The sequence below is a fragment of the Brienomyrus brachyistius genome, chromosome 16 (assembly GCF_023856365.1).
Source record: "Brienomyrus brachyistius isolate T26 chromosome 16, BBRACH_0.4, whole genome shotgun sequence".
Taxonomy (NCBI): Eukaryota; Metazoa; Chordata; class Actinopteri; order Osteoglossiformes; family Mormyridae; genus Brienomyrus; species Brienomyrus brachyistius.
The window spans coordinates 23,420,757-23,437,331 of record NC_064548.1 but is presented as its reverse complement, the minus strand read 5'-3'; the positions used below and the strand labels follow the sequence as shown (position 1 = coordinate 23,437,331).

At 44.1% G+C, this 16,575-nt stretch overlaps 1 protein-coding gene across 2 annotated transcripts; it reads right to left on the bottom strand.

Moving 5' to 3' along the window:
• Positions 1-2,048: 2,048 nt before the first annotated feature.
• Positions 2,049-15,690, bottom strand: LOC125709899 (protein Wnt-10a). 2 transcript variants are annotated; one of them, XM_048978888.1, is made up of 4 exons: positions 15,093-15,690; positions 13,759-14,016; positions 10,997-11,370; positions 2,049-3,527 (listed from the first exon to the last, which is right to left on the bottom strand). In XM_048978888.1, exons 2-4 carry the CDS (start codon positions 13,907-13,909, stop codon positions 3,060-3,062), a joined length of 993 nt encoding a protein of 330 aa, XP_048834845.1. In that variant the 5' UTR covers positions 13,910-14,016; positions 15,093-15,690; the 3' UTR covers positions 2,049-3,059. The 2 variants fall into 2 exon arrangements, with proteins under 2 accessions (XP_048834845.1, XP_048834844.1); XM_048978887.1 differs by having other exon boundaries at positions 13,759-14,021; positions 15,093-15,688.
• Between the last annotated feature and the right edge of the window lie 885 nt (positions 15,691-16,575).

The window sequence follows — 16,575 nt, the reverse complement described above, 5'->3', positions numbered from 1 at the left end:
ACCTCTTCCAGTAAAGCTGTAAAACTGATAATGGTGAGTTTGATGTAGTCATGATGGGAAACGTGCATAGACGACTAAATTAAAGGGCTGAAGGACCATGCTATATCCATCTACCCACCATCCATCCATCCATCCATCCATCCATCCATCAATCTGCTTAACCTGGTCAGGGTGGAATGAGAGTCTGGAGTCCAGGCTAAGGAGCAAAGGGCACAAAACTCAGTTTGAGATTAAAAGATTATAGCATATCGCTAATAAGGCACAAGTGCAGTAATTGAATGTCATGTGACTGTCCTATTCTGTCTTACACACATTAATAAATACCAAGATTCTAACCTGTTTCATAATATGCAAAGCATATCGCAGAATGAATTTGTTTTGTGGTAATTTTCTTACCATCTTCATATGCCGCTGCTGTTTTGATTCACTTGGAAAGCTCTTGTCATATTTGTAAAACCTTTATAATATTTAATTGCATTGAATTGTTTAGCTGGCATTTTTCTTTTCCAGAAGGACTCACCGCTTAATTTAGGAATTGGAAGCTTTGCTGAGAGAGTCCCTGCCCAGAGCTGTGCATCAGCACTCTGGGAGTTTGAACAGGTCGCCTTCAGCTCAGAAGCTTGTGTCTTAACGAGTCTACCTGCTGCCTACTCGACTGACAGGAAGTATTACTAATCATAATTCGATTAAGCACTTGTTTAATAAAAAGGACACATATTAACTTCAATCTATGAGCAATGCATTTCGGATCAACCCCGATTGCCTCAGAGATTGTTTAAATGGTGCAGTTTCGGCCTTCAACTCACCAACAGATGCGACAAACACGTGTAACTGACTGAGAGAAACCTCACGTTAGTTTTATATCACCTTCAATTAGACATACGCACATCAAACTGACTGAGAGGCTGTTCAGCTAGTTGAGTTTGGCTGTAATCCAGAATGTCGTTTCACATCCCATGGTTACTGTTGAGTGGCTTGACTTGCCTGTGTTGTTTCTTCACTAAGTTCAAAGCATCATGGGAGTGTATGTAGAAGCCCTAAAAGACCATTTGTCCTCTCCAACAAGGCAATTCCAGATCCAGTTAATTATAGGGTGGAATTAAAGCTGTGTAGGAGTTTCATTGCGTTATATTTGAACTTTCACATACTGTTAAAATATATACTTAGTGTTTTCATATAAGCAATATTTGTTTAGCGTGACGTATGATATATGTTAAACATGCACATTACGTTCAACATTTACATTTCCGGAGTGCGTTTTCATTTGAGCACATAAATGTGAAAAGTTTTTTCTTTACTCTGCCTTATTTTGTAAAGGCCTCTAGAGCCGAAACAAAACAAATCCGAGCTACAATAACTTCAGAACTCCGAAATTATGGTTCTGCATTTGAAGGTTTAAATGCTACCAGTCCTTCCAAAACCCGGGTCAGATCGAGGTTTTTCGGGTTGGTTGTTGGTCAGGTCATCGATGGCCGGACACTCTTTCGCTTGCATGGAAATCTGCACTTGTTTACCGTTAAGGTCGTCCTGCACTTTCCCCGTTCATTGACGGCACAATCCTGCAGCGGGAACAGGAAGACCCTGTACGATCCCACATGGATTGCCTGAAAATTTGCAGCATGCTGTGTGTTTATATAAAGGTATCGAGAGCACTGATATGTGCCCTGGCTGCGGAAGAAGCCTCCCGTTAGCTGAGATGCCCCTGGGGATACTGGATCGGGCTGTGGAATGTAAATGTCAGGCACGAGCCCTTGTTTCGTGCCTACATGTGCCCACAGCTCAAAAACACGAGAGGAAAAAAGTTAACTCCTTTTCTCAGGACAAAGTGTTTCGATAGGGTTTGCCTGGGCAAACTCTCCATGTCGCCCCTCCCACCCCACCCACAATGCATCAGCAAATGAAAGAAATTCGCGTGTCTGCTGATGACAGCAAATTGACATAGTATGATGTTGTGGTACATAGAGAAATATGAAAGATGGATGCATGGATGGATGGATACAGAGACGAGTGGAAGGGTGGATGAAAAAGGAAACATCCATAACAGCGGATTTATGTACTTTTTTAACACACATTTTTTATTAGATACCATTTCTGCCATCATTCTTAGCTTTTTCAATATGTTTACAAATATTAAGTCATCCACAAAAATAAAAAATAATTTACGAACCATTACACTAAAAATATACATTTTTATATGTCGACAAATAGCATCTTACCACATTAATTAAAATGCAAATATCCTCCATATCCCTCTCCTTGGGGATGCTTGCTTGCAAAGTCACACTCATGTGAATGTGAGACATCAGAGTTAAAGTCCATAAATACTTTGAAATTATACTATGCAACAGCTTTCCATACCATACAAGTGAAATGCAAGGTGAGGTATCTACAGTATATACTGATTAGGGACTTTAGCCGGGAAACACAGTTTATGGCCATTTAAAATATGCGGAATGTCACTGCTCTGCCACTGGCAGGAAATCTGCATCACCATTTCATGGAATTTTAGTGTTTAGAAAAAAGAATCTTCAACTGCATCTTTTTTTTTAATAATCTGATGTTTTTCCATACTTATGGGTGTTTGATGTTCATCTGCTTTAGTTTATTTGCAGACAGAACAATGGGAAGGCATGAGACATCACTGTTGGGATTAATAAAAGTATCGTTTGTTATAATTATTTTTAAACCTCTTTTAATAATTCCAGTGCTTTTTAAAGTACCGGAATCACATGCAGTTTTCAATACGAATATTTACATTAGAAAACTAGCTGATAATAGTTTCATTCTCAATAGCTCATTTAAATACTTTTAAGATAACTCAGATTCCAGTAAAAGTAAAAACAAAAAAAAAAAAAACACAAACGATTTATTAAATTATTTAACTTAAAAAATACCTTCTGAATTGAAAGCGCAGTGCAGATATGAACAATCAATCTGAACTGCAGAGGTCGAGCGCACGCATTGGGCGATTGCCGCATGGCTCGTGACAGTCTCCTTCTGCGGCAGTCCATTCGCAGGCTGGGGGGAGGGGTGGGGGCCGTGCTGCCCCGTCCGCGGGGTCACTTGCAGACGCTCACCCACTCTGTTATCCGGCACTCCTGACAGACCACGTAGCAGCACCAGTGAAACTTGCAGTTGCACCTCTCCGTCCTGGTCTGCTGCAGAATGTTGTGCCCCCGGCCGCAGCACAGGCTCTCGCAGCTGTCCGTCCCTGTGCTGGTCTTGTTGCAGATCCGGCCCCTGGTGCCGGCCGAGTCAGAGCGTGGCTCACGGTCGCAGAAGTCGGGCGACTTCTCGAAGTAGACAAGCTCGCCGTGGCTGGCCCTGCGCCGGTGCGGGGCATGCGCGTGCTCCAGCTGACCGGTGTTGCGGTTGTGCGCCTTGATGAGCGTGGCTGCCTGGAAACGCTCCTTCAGAAGCGTGCCAACCATCCGGAACTCCGGGGTCACCTGCCAACATGTCTTCAGCTGGCAGCTGCCAGATGTACCGTGACACTTGCACTTCCGCCGCATGTGGTCCATCACCACCTGACAGGAAATGGAAGGGTTAGGAGAGGAGGTGTCAGGAACATATCATCATCGATATCATCATCCTATATTACATACACCTTCACCCAATCTCAGCATCATCATCCTACATTACATACACCCCGACCCAATCTCAACATCATCATCCTACATTACATACACCTTCACCCAATCTCAGCATCATCATCCTACATTACATACACCCCGACCGAATCTCAACATCATCATCCTACATTACATACACCCCGACACAATCTCAACATCATCATCCTGTATTACATACACCTTCACCCAATCTCAGCATCATCATCCTACATTTCATACACCCCGACCGAATCTCAGCATCATCATCCTACATTACATACACCCCGACCGAATCTCAGCATCATCATCCTACATTACATACACCCCGACACAATCTCAGCATCATCATCCTACATTACATACACCCCGACCCAATCTCAACATCATCATCCTACATTACATACACCCCGACCCAATCTCAGCATCATCATCCTACATTACATACACCCTGACCCAATCTCAACATCATCATCCTACATTACATACACCCCGACACAATCTCAGCATCATCATCCTACATTACATACACCCTGACCCAATCTCAACATCATCATCCTACATTACATACACCCCGACACAATCTCAGCATCATCATCCTACATTACATACACCCCGACCCAATCTCAACATCATCATCCTACATTACATACACCTCGACCCAATCTCAGCATCATCATCCTACATTACATACACCCCGACACAATCTCAGCATCATCATCCTACATTACATACACCCCGACCCAATCTCAACATCATCATCCTACATTACATACACCTTGACCCAATCTCAATATTATCATCCTACCTTACATACACCCCAACCCAATCTCAACATCATCATCCTAGAATGCACACAACCCTACCCAGACTCAATATTATCATGCTAGATTACATACACCCTGACCTATACTCAACATCATCATCCTAGATTATATACACCCTGATACAAACTCAGTTTCATCCTAGATTACATAGACCCTGACCCAGACTCAATTTCATCATTTTAAGTTATATACACCCTGAGCCAAACTAAATATCATCATCCAAGACTACATACAACCCCACCCAGATTCAATATCATCTGAATTTATATACAACCTGGCCCACACTCAATATTATCATCCTAGATTACATACATCCTGACACAAACTCAATATCATCATCAGAGATTTCATTCAACCCCACCCAGATCCAATATCCTCATCCTAGATTACTTAGAACTTGACCCAGACTTGATGTCCATATCTAAGATTGCAACAACCCAAATGAGGCTCAATGCCAACATCCTATGTACCATACAACCCAAATTAAACCTAAAGTCTAAATTAGACTCATTCATTCAACCCCAAATTAGATTTATTGGTACAATCCTAGGATATATCCAACCTGACTGCTCATATTATGTGATACAATACCACCTTTTGAGGGTGAATGCACCGGTTGACGAACTTCAGCATTAATGTGCCTCAATAGTGAATCACATGGACATTTCTGGTCATGAAATGAAAATCGTAACAAAGGCAGTGGGATTGGACTTGTGGAATGCAATAACCCAGCAGGAGCAAACACAACATGCAAGACTCCAAGAAGTACATGCTAAATGTTTATACATTAATGTTTCTATGTGAAATATCTGTTCATAAATTTGCTTTTATATCCAAAGATTCCTTTTTCTGCCTGGAGATTTTCATTTGGGCATGTAGGCTTCAAACCAGCTTCCACTCTGCCTCTTGAAAACAATGGTGGCCTGATCTGGGATGGATGTAATCTAAGATCGTGGCATGGAGTCTGAGTTGGGTTGGATGTAGTCTCAGATGGGATTGTTCAGTCGGATCAACTGAAAACTTTTCCTTTGGGCGTGTAGGGCTCAAACACACTTCCGTTCCACCAAATGACAACAAGGACAGGCTCGGATGGTCGCTGGACAGTCGTGATCTTTCGTGACAAAAGCAAGTTCACATGGCTACTGAGGATGTCCCGCCCAGGACTGTCTGCACACCCCATTTTTCAACAATGTGCTCATCTGTCAGCCCCCCTAGTTTAAATTGTAATATCCCAGTAAACAACAGGAAACAGGAGCATGCTGGGATCATCCTGTCCACACCCCTATGAGCTCTGCTGCCTTCACCCACAACGTATAGCAATGTTATTTTGCTTTACAATATATGAATCTGCTCTCACACGTTTTCCTTTTATTCCAACTATCAATCATATGATTCACACAGGTTGAGGATTGCACAGTTAATTCGAGACTGCAGCATACCCCCTAGGATTTAAACCTTGCTGTCACAAGTCTAGTCACTTGTCTAGTTACATGTATTCACATGTCAGTTTCCTTAATAACTGTCAAGGGTAAACAAAGAACATAAAAAGGACAAAAACTATTTTTGCATTTTTTGCGGATGAATTCCATGGAGTGTTGGGTGGAGAATCCATTATTCTGTACTTTATGAATCAAATGATCAAATTTAACTTGTCAAGAGTGTTACAATGAATTCATGCAGGCGCAACTGCACTTTGTTCATTTAAAATGTGTTAATGTGTGCAGCAAATTGTTCATGTGTGCAGCTAATAATTACTTGATTTTTTTATATATATTTCCAGTCTTCAAATATCTGTAAATCTGAAAATACAACAAATACTTTGGATCAATAAAAATATTTTGATGTCGCTCGCACAGAAAACAGCTAGTTATAAACATCGTCCACAGGGTCTTCTTCGGAATATATGTTCCCAGCACATCCGTGCTGCTCAAACTAGCAGGAAATGAACACAGGCCTGATCTTAACTGGTACCAGGCTGAGACAAAACAGGACACAGTGGCAGCACACTGGGGCTGTGGCCAGTTAATGCCACTCTGAAATTAAACACTGCTGTTCATAAATGTGAACGCACCACCCTAAATTCAATCTAAATACATGCTTCCTCTTAGGTTTGATACCAGAAGTCATCAGCGACCCAAATGTTTAGATGAGGGCAAACACAACCTGACTGTTTGGATTATTTAAAGCAAAATAGAGGTAAGAATACAAGCCTAATTAGCCCACGTGGCGTGTAGCACAGCCTACCTGTCTGTGTCAGCGCAACATTTCAGAAACTTACGCTTCAACATGCCTCACAGCCCTAATGGCGTTTCAGAATGGATGTCTCACGTTTAAAGTTCTAAGAGAAGCCGCAGAAAGTGCCGGAAACGCGGCTACAACAGTCACCGATAAAAAGCGAAGGTAACACAGCTACCGTCCAGCACCACTGGCAGAAAGTGTTCCTCCACATGGAGTTTCACTCGCTTTTTAATGTTCTCACTTTGCTGCAGGTTACATGTATCTTATACCTTTCTGACCTTTTGGTGGGTAATCGCCCAGTGCACGAGCTCTGCCAGATGGACTTCCTGCAGAGCGACTACTTCCAGGTCAAGGGGTCAAGAGGCACTTGAGGAATCATGGTCACTCAGATCCACAGGATGTCTTTCTTAAATGGTGCTGAGACTAACCATGTTTCAAGTGTGTCGCACACAGTGGAGGAGAATTACCATTAATTATTATAAAGTATGAGATATATTATTATCATTAATTAAGGAGGTTTCCATGTCTTCTGCATACAGCATGGATTTCCTTACGCATTTCAAAAACATATGGTTAAGTGAATTACCCTGAGTGTCTGTGTGTGTGTGTGTGTGTGTGTGTGTGTGAGCAGGTATACCTATCCTCATGGGGACACAATGTCCCCATAACGTGATAAATATCCATTTTTTTTCCCTTATGGGGACCGGTTTCCTGGTTATTAGATATACAGCACATTACGAACATAATTTCCAAGTACAGGTCCATCTGTAACGGAACGGTTCCTCGCAAACACAGAGTCAGGACTGTGTTCCGTATCTTGAAGCCAGATGTGCCGGACAATATATCACATTCGGATACAGAGGGTGTCTGATGCTGGAAATGCAATTGCACCCCACAGTGACCAGTCTGATTAAACTGGGCCAACATCGGACGGTTACTGTGAATGTGCAGACATGCCTCCTTCATTCCTGCCACGCTTTCAGGCTTAGGTTGATTTTAAAGAATGATGTCACCCTGCAGACACATTCAATGGGCCACATGTGGGCTACCTGATGGACCATCTCCCGCCGCACACTTGCCCCACTTCTCAATGACCCCCGCCCCACCAAGCTTACTGTAAAAACGCTGCTTTTGAGGAAGGAAGAGGCATCGTCTTTCTACTCTCCACCGCGTTTGATGTCTTGAGTCTCTCACTGGCTTTAAACATCTGTTTCCAAGCTACCAGCAGCCATTAATTACGGCTTTAGAAGAGAACCGCCAATCTGAGAACCGCGAGCAGGCATGAGAGGACATGTGGGCCCCGGTGAAGCTGTCACATTCTCTCCACAGGGGGAGCCGTTCAGAAGAGGGGTGGGCAGGTGGGGGGGCGGGGTGAACCCCACCCGCTACTCAGGACCTCACCTGGTTTCAGGTGTGTTAGAGGAGGAACTACAAGGTGAAGCCGCTCTCTGAAGTGCCTGAAAGGCTTTCCCTAAACCTTCCCTCCCTCCAGGTTTGATTGTTATCTCTGATGTCGCTGAGCATTCGCCGGCTGCGGGAAGGTGGGTGTGAAACGCGATACGGCATGGGGCTGGGATGGGGGAGTCCCCGCTGATTCAGGGCTCTCACGGACCACAACATAGCTGCTACCACATTTAAACAGGAACTCTGACACACAGCACATTAAAAATACGATAAGAATCAGGACAGTATGACTCTCACATGGGCCATAAGTGTCACGCAATGTAGCTCTTATGCAGCAAGACGCAGGTATTAGAAAGGGTGGGGAGTGTAACTGCAGTCAGCCTTACTCTAGGTTTTACCACCTCCCCCAAATGTTCTTTACTTCCCCCAAATAAATACACACTAATAAGTTTAAAGAGTCTTCTCCTTCATTTTCATTAGGATGAATGAACTAAAGCTTTGCCCCCCCTCCCTTTTCATGGCCGACATCACTCTCTGCCCCCCCCCCCCCCCCCCCCCATGCACGAATCATCACGCCCCTCTGACTAATGATCCTTATTTGGTTTTCTAGAAAACTCCATGTCTTATTCAACCCAAACCCCATTCATCATCCCGGCAATCAGGAGAGATTTTGAACTTATTATGAAATTTAGGGACCTTTGTGTTTTTTTTTGGAGGGGGGGGCGTCTCCTGAAAGGCATTCAGACAGGTGTGTTCAGGAACACCGAACAGGGGCAAGTGGATTTTACCATTAGACCACTGGTTATCCTGCCAAGGATGCTAAATAAATTCTCAACCACTCTTAAAGAACTCGTAGGAGTTCCCCATCGTGCTGTTATCATGTTGATCGGTGATTCGACTTTGTTTACAGGCAGTGATGGGGAACTTACAAAAGTAACCATCTGAGTACTCCATGACTGTGACTCTTTCTGCTCAACTGGTTGGTTGAAACAAAACCTTGGTCTGGATTTGTACTTTGTGGATCTGAAGTTTCCACCTCTGTCTGTAATGAAATACTATGAGAGTAACTTCCCCGATGATATTTACAGGTTTAAAATGTTGAACAAACCACAAAAGATCATATAAGTAAAACTCAACCCAAATACAATCCTCTGAAGGCCACGGATGGACCTTCTCCTTCCCCACGAGTGACATGACCAACTGATTAAATGTCTAAGCGTTTGAGCAGTGATCTGTGTAACACTGACTGTGGTATCTGCCTATGGTTTGCACTGGCATGGGGACCGCCCGTCTTTACTGCCATCCCATTAGACGTATCACCGAGCTGTTATCTGTTTGGGGGGGGGGCAGCCCACTCTTCTGTTTTGTCTGAATAATCAAGGGAACCGACAGCAAGCTGATGGAAGAGATACTGATGCCGCAGGAAATGGCGGATGGGGATAAATTTGTCGCTCTCATGTGTCTGTGTGAAGTGTGTGTGCGTGTGGGAGCCACGAGAGCAATTATGGGCAATCAGGAATGTTCTCTCTCCAGTGCTAAGGTACAATGAGGGCCAGCAGGACAGCAAAGGGGCCTGAATGATTTAATGATGGACACAGAGACTGCCCCGTGATAGCTAACAGGTAAGGCGTTTCAACAGTGTATGAAAACCTAAGGGACCAATGAGGCATTTTATGTGACATTAAGTCATAAAAGATAAAGGTAAAGTTTCAAACATTTCTGAGGGTATTTTCGGGCCATTGCTAAACAGCCAGTTAGATCTTGTCAAGCCTCTTTAGTTTATGACCATCTGAACCCCTTAAACCCCAGTAACATTTACAGTTTAGCATCAGCTCTTCAAAGTACCCCACCTAACTTCCCTCTTCCAGTTAATGGTGCCCTAATGAGGGTCAGGTTCAACAAAAGCCAGGTGCAATCCCTCCAGCAAACGCCTCCTGAGCCTTTGCCTTACAAAAGCACCCCAGATACGCGGTTAAAAACGGCGCAATAAAAACGGCAATGTAAAACACACGCAGAATCAGACGGAGATTTCTGTACGTTATACGTAAACGTTCCCTGTGTACGACACAGGCTGCAGACCGAAGCATCTCAGGATGCAGGGAAGCGGTCCTCAGCGTGTCAGCACGTCGACCGCGGTGTGTAAAAGCCGCAAGAGTGTGCACGCTTTCCACTCTAACTTCCTCCGCTTTGTCTGTCCGACGTGCAGAATGGAAACCGCGGGACCATACAACCTCAACTCAGTCTTTCTGCAAACAGCATCCAAACACATGCAGCCTCACATTTCTGTTCAACTTTAATTCTTCTTAAGTAATATCTCAGCCCTGAACTTGCGAGTTATTGTACGTTGTTTTCCACGTTCATCTAGGCGGCAGTTGGCACTAAAAACAGTCGCGATGATTTCTGCGAATTCTGCTTTTAATTATACAAAATATTCTTTACACTGTGACATTATACTTTGAAAAATTGATGGAAGGATGGATAGATCATGCTGGGATTTCTTTTTATAATACATACCTAATTTTCACAAATTAAAAGCTAATCTTTCTTAACCAATGAAACGAAAAACTTCGTAGCTGGATAATAATGTAATAGTGAAAAAATGAATGTGTGTGATATTGAACCTGCTGACTACTGCTACCACTCAGGCTAAGCAAATAAATGCTAAACGGGAGCAAATCTGCGGCGTCCCGATTCACGTTTCCTCACTTACACTTGGGTTTTTTCAAAGTGAGGTAATCGGACAAATGTCCCCCTATAAGATTAAGAAGTGATTCTTTCCTCTGGCATCTGTAATCGGAGGCAGTAACAGAGCCGTGCTGAGTCATCTGGCCCTGACATCATTCCCCACCCTTAGCCCATCATACAGCCCCACCCCCCAAAAAACACCGCGCATGGCTGCGGTGTGAGGTCACGCCTCACCTGCCTGCCAACTCTGTTGTTGTGGAGCCTCATCCTGGCGTGAATGTCTTTGTACATCTCGCGGGAGTCCAGGAAATCCCGGGAGAAGCGCTCGCCGAACTCCACATTGGGACTGCAGCCACCCCACTCCCAGGAGTCCTGGGGCCCCGGGGCCTCGGCGGGGAAGTGCTCCATCACCCCGTGCACCATGCCCTTGCCCCGGTGGACGGCCTCCAGCTGCAGGCGGTTCAGCTTCACCCGGAAGGCCTCCTCGTCTCCCCGCCGCTTCTCGTCGCAGCTGCAGGCCTTCAGCTTTCCCATGGCGCAGGCATTGGAGACGGCGTGCACCACGCCGGCCGCCGCGATGGCGTAAGCGAAGGCGCTCTCCCTGAAACCTGGAGGGTGGGGAGTTTGAGGCAGATGGATTGGGGGATAGTTAGACGGGTGTGAGAGGAGAGGGGAGGCCAGATGGGATCACTTCTCTGCATCTGTGGCCTCTGCCGCTCACTCCTCAGAACAATCCGCCTCACGGGGGGGTGCTAAGGCTTAACAGGGGTCTGCTGTGGGCCCACACCGGCTGCGGTTTCCCATACCATCGCCCGCTCTGTGGACTGGGCGGGAAAATGAAACTGAGAGGAGACTGACACCCAGGGGTCCTGTGCGGCGCTGCCCCGTGTGGGGGAACTGGCTCCTCGCGCACGGTCCTCCCCGCGGCGATCAGACGGCCGCGGTAATGAAGCAGAATCAGCGCAGGGTCGCCCCCCGCCCTCGCGCGCTCCAACGTGTTTGCGATTCACCTGACTGACCCCCGCTGTCTGTAATCACATGCTCCGGTTACACGCCTGACTTCCATCACTGGCGTCTCCCGCCGAAAGAAGAAGCGCTCTTTGGCTGCTGAGTCACCTCTTTTCGATGTTCTCATGAGCGAGCGCCACCTCGTCCTGGATGCGGCACGATTTAACATGGAAGCAGTTAGATAGGACACCCTGAGACAGCAAACAGACGAGCAGACAGACGGAGATTTTTCCCAGTTGCTTGCTTACCTGTGAGGAACATTCCACCCTAACCTGGAAACTAAGAAATGCCATCTTATTATTAGGTTATTTTATTAGGCCAGACTGAAGTTCAGAAAAAGCCATGCAGCCTAAACTAGACGGTGCCTCCATTGGAGATTTATAGTAGAGAAATTAGTCCAAAACAGAAAGGAGACCACAGTGGTGCGTGAACATGCGTTTGAGGCTGATCATGGAGTCTAATCCTCCTATTCCTCATGAAAATTGTTACATTCAGAAAAAAATGCACTTTAAGTTACAACACTGTGCACACTGAGAGTGCCACAAAGGCAGCGTGAAGCGAAATATTAAAAAATATACATGTTGAAGTACTGCAACTAGTTGGGTTTTTTTTTCCGTAAATAGACTCTGAACTGAGTAACGATCAAATTACTTCACTGTTATTTTGCAGTTATAAAGTGGATTTTCCAACTGCATTTACACAGACATGAAAGAAATCTGCTTTGTTTCGCTTTAATCTTCCTAATTCCATTTCTATTAAGGGGATGAACTGGAATCTGTGTTTTTGTGCCTTTACAATATTCACATATTAATCTAACCCGGCGAATACTTAGGGGCTTCCAGTTCAAACAAGTTCTGCACTGGCCCTGACCCCGTGTTCTGAAGGGATAATACTGGCATTAAAGCCTGAATGCGGATTGGAACTTGTCTCATTAGACCTTTGAATGGAGCCTCACCTAGACTCCATGGCCTCCTGCCGTCCACCATGACTGGTGGACTGTCAGACCGAGTGTGAAGCAGGTGACAGCTGGGATTAGCAGCGTTTTTGCGTGTCTGCCCCCCCCATCTCCCCAAGGGCAAAAATAACTTCAGGATATGACAACAGCATCAGATCAGTGAGTGTGATATATCTGATGGTTTAATTACTAATCCTACAGTCCTTTCCCTCCCACCACCCATTGTTTCCGTGGGCCTGTGACTCGAAACCTACGTGCATGTTTATGGGGGGGGGGTGGGGGAGGCAGACAAATCTGGTGGAAAAAAAAAGTACATCTAACAAAAAACTTTATGTGACAGACACACCCAGCCGAACGGGTGGCTAATTAAAGATTGAAGGAAACTGGCATTTTGGCCTAAAGACACCAACAAGACAGGTTTGCTGTTCAGGCCAGCAGACAGTTGGGAAAGTGCTTAGAGCGAGTTCACAGAGCAGGCCAGCAGCTCTCCCAGCCGGGCCTTTCTGCAAAATGTAGGCCTTCACCTTCCCTTTCTCAGTGTGAGATACAACGTCTCATTTATCATGCTTTGACAATAAGAAAATAAAAAATAATCACCGCCTACAGATCTGGATCATGTGAAAAGGTGAGCTTGGTGCTATGCAATATAAAAAGACCAACATAAAAAGCTCTTAAAGCCCATTTATTTTTTAATTCCATTTACAGAATATGTGTTCCTATTTCTGATTCAATGAACCATGTTTTTGCAAATAAAATTGCAGAGTTATACAGTTCTTTTGCACATTAACAGCATTAAATGTTTCTTGAACTGTCAATGGACTCATTGTTTGGATAGAAAAGCTCTCATCTGAGGTAGATAAATGTAATAATCACAGTATTCATTATGCTGAGGAATCCATGAGAATTTATTGCATACGGGAACAGTTATATGAGCATTTCATGCGAGTGAGCACCTGCCGATTGTTTGTCTTGTGGTGATTGCGGTCACTCAGTTGTCGCATTGATCTAAGGCTGTCAGTGAACACACCCTTACCTCTGCTGAAGACCATGCTATCGTAGGGGATCTTGTTCCTGGTCTCCAGGCTGGAGCAGTTCCAGCGCTGGCCGCGGAACTGGTGCTGGCACTCGTGGATGGCGATCTGGATGCCCTGGATGGCCGAGGCTGTGACGTCCGGGTTCCGCATGCACACCTCCAGCTGCCGCCGCGTCAAGCCCGGCAGTGTCAGACACACCGTGTTGGCGTTCAGGATTGGGTCAAACGGGATTTTCAGCCCCAAGATCTCATTGGAATCTACCCTGAAACACACATGGATTGATGTTAAATTAATACACACACACGCCCACATATGTTAATTTATTTGCCTGTTTGTTCTTTACTTAAATGATGTAAATGAGGTAAATAATAATGTGCGATCTTTATATACAGAGTGCAGTAGTATAGTAAACGTACAATGCCATTAAAGTTTTCTGCATAATCTATATTTCCCTCAACCTTCCGTTTAATTGGGCCGTTTTTTTCCGTAGGTTTGATTCCCAGTGATTTTGTTCACCTACAGTGCAACTATGAATCTATTAAACATGTGGCAACCGCAGACGGGGGCGGAGCTGCACCTGAATATTTAAAGTGAATTCCTTTCCCGACGTTATCTGGGACACAGCCTGGGGTAAAAGGATGATCAAAAGGACGCCCGCGTCTGCGCTGCCGTTTTATCGAAACTGCTTTAATAATAGAACTGCAGCATCGCGGAATCACTGGCATGCAGCACGAGCGAATTAATTAAAGCAAACTGTCGGATTTAAAGAGATCTATGCAGACTGGTTGCTATAAAACATGTCACACTTTTAATAAAGAGCTTAAGATAACGTGTTGTTCAGCTGGAAATTTTATAGGTCAGAAGTCATTGGCTATTTAAAAGTATTCAGGTATTTCGTTTTACTACTTCTAAAACGCCAGTTTAAAATGCCATCTTAGCAATATTTCCACCGGCATATTTCACGTGTTTGTAGTTGAATCTAATTGCAGCCTAACTAGAATTTTCAAAAGTTTGAGGAAACTGGAAAGTTAACGTAGACACTATGCAATTAGGGGATAAATGGACAGAGTACCTCAATAGCGGAAAACTGTCTGAAAATAAAGCACAAAGATGTGCTTTTCCAAGAAAATCGGTACAGTATCAGCAAACAATCTATAAACATTCACATGGACCTAATTAACAACTTTTGATAAATATTCCAAAGACGAAATGTTAAATTCACAAAGCATTGAAGTTTAAAATAATTAAAGTTACATTAAATTCTAACAATTGCATAAAAATGGGGCCACGTGAATCGGTCCAAACTTTCTTCGGTCACCGGGCATAAGCTTACCGTTGCATCAGAAGAGTCATGACCATCACAGAACGGAATAGATGTTTTATCAATAATCCCATCGTTTCTTCTGCAGCACCAGTTTAAGTCCTACAGTGGAAATGGTGTGGGCACGGTGACAGTCTTTTCATGGATAAGTTTTCCGCAATGTTGGTCTAAGTCCCGGGCGACGGAGTGACAGGTCCCACACGGGCAAATTCTGCGTAGATCGATCCTCCCAAGTTCCCAAAAAAATTAACAAAGTGACACCCAGGAAGCAGTTTTTTTACGGGATGTCTTTAAAGGTTCTTCGCCAGTCGTGCTGGATGCTTGAATGAAACCTTGATTACTCTAAAATCCAGTGGGCATTTGCATGCGAGTACATCCGAAAACCGCTATATTTTAAACTGCGGTGTCGCCGACTTACCTCCAGCTCTCCCGGACTTCGCAGACTGGTACTTAACTTATCCAGTTAGCGTTACCGTTTAGCACTTTTCCAGCCCACGTCAGATCACATGACGGTAAAGAACTGCGGCAGATCGTGACAAGTGTCCCGTTAAATGAAATATTGCTCATAAGCAAACAGTGACTATAGACGGATCTCACTGCATGACTGTTAATTGACAAAAGTTTTAAGCCCGAAGGAGGCTTCGTGATTTCAGGACATGTCTATACTCGTCAAACGCATTACGTCTTTGCAAAGCCTGCTACATTAGTTATAGTGAGATTTTTTTTTGTTTAATAAACTGGCTCCCTAAATAATTGCAATAAGAATATAATCCCCCGTTCCCTTTTAAATGAAAAAAATACTTTACACACGGCGAGAGTCCAGGGTTCCAAACCATTGGAAATATATAAATATATGATATGCTATCATATAAATATATGATAGCATATTTATTATATGGTATTGAGATATAAAATTTAATTAAATCTCTGGCTTCATTAGATTGTGGCGTTGTGTCTGTGTACTCAAACTTTAGGCTGAATTTAAAAGGTTCTTTGTGGGTTTTGATTTTTAATCAAGCTTTTTTTTTGTCCGCTGTGGACTTAGTGTCAATCCATGTGGCATTTTGAGAAAGACAACACGCAACAGGAAAATTATGGAGCCGGGGAACTTGATTGTAAAATTAATATACGGGATTCTTCCTTCAGCTCCAGTATGAAAAGAGGTTAGGAAATTGTTGTGAGTGGACGAGGGATACTTTTGAAATAAAACGTAAAAACAGAAACGCCTTCTTAGTTTTGCCGCTTTCTCAGTTCACCAGGCTGGATAGCAGGTCACGTGGGGGTTATGCATATATGCGCTCGGCCTGCAGTGGTTCCCTTGGGCTAAACACTCATCCTGAATTGCTTTTGTAAAACGTCCAAGTGCGTAAATGCTCACATCAACTAGGCAGATTTTGTTGTTTCAGTTACATAAATGTCAATTTTCGAAGTTTAGAATCAGAATGACACGTTTTATTAATTACGCAAAAAAATGAAACAGAATATAAAAGCAGTT

Bases quoted from the DNA above. Each gene is read 5' to 3' on its own strand.
- LOC125709899 (XM_048978887.1), bottom strand. From the start codon at position 15,154: ATGGGATTATTGATAAAACATCTATTCCGTTCTGTGATGGTCATGACT. The intron at 11,371-13,758 runs GTAAGGGTGTGT...CCCACCCTCCAG, and splicing joins TAGCATGGTCTTCAGCAGAG to GTTTCAGGGAGAGCGCCTTC. The intron at 3,528-10,996 runs GTGAGGCGTGAC...ATTTCCTGTCAG, and splicing joins ACAACAGAGTTGGCAGGCAG to GTGGTGATGGACCACATGCG.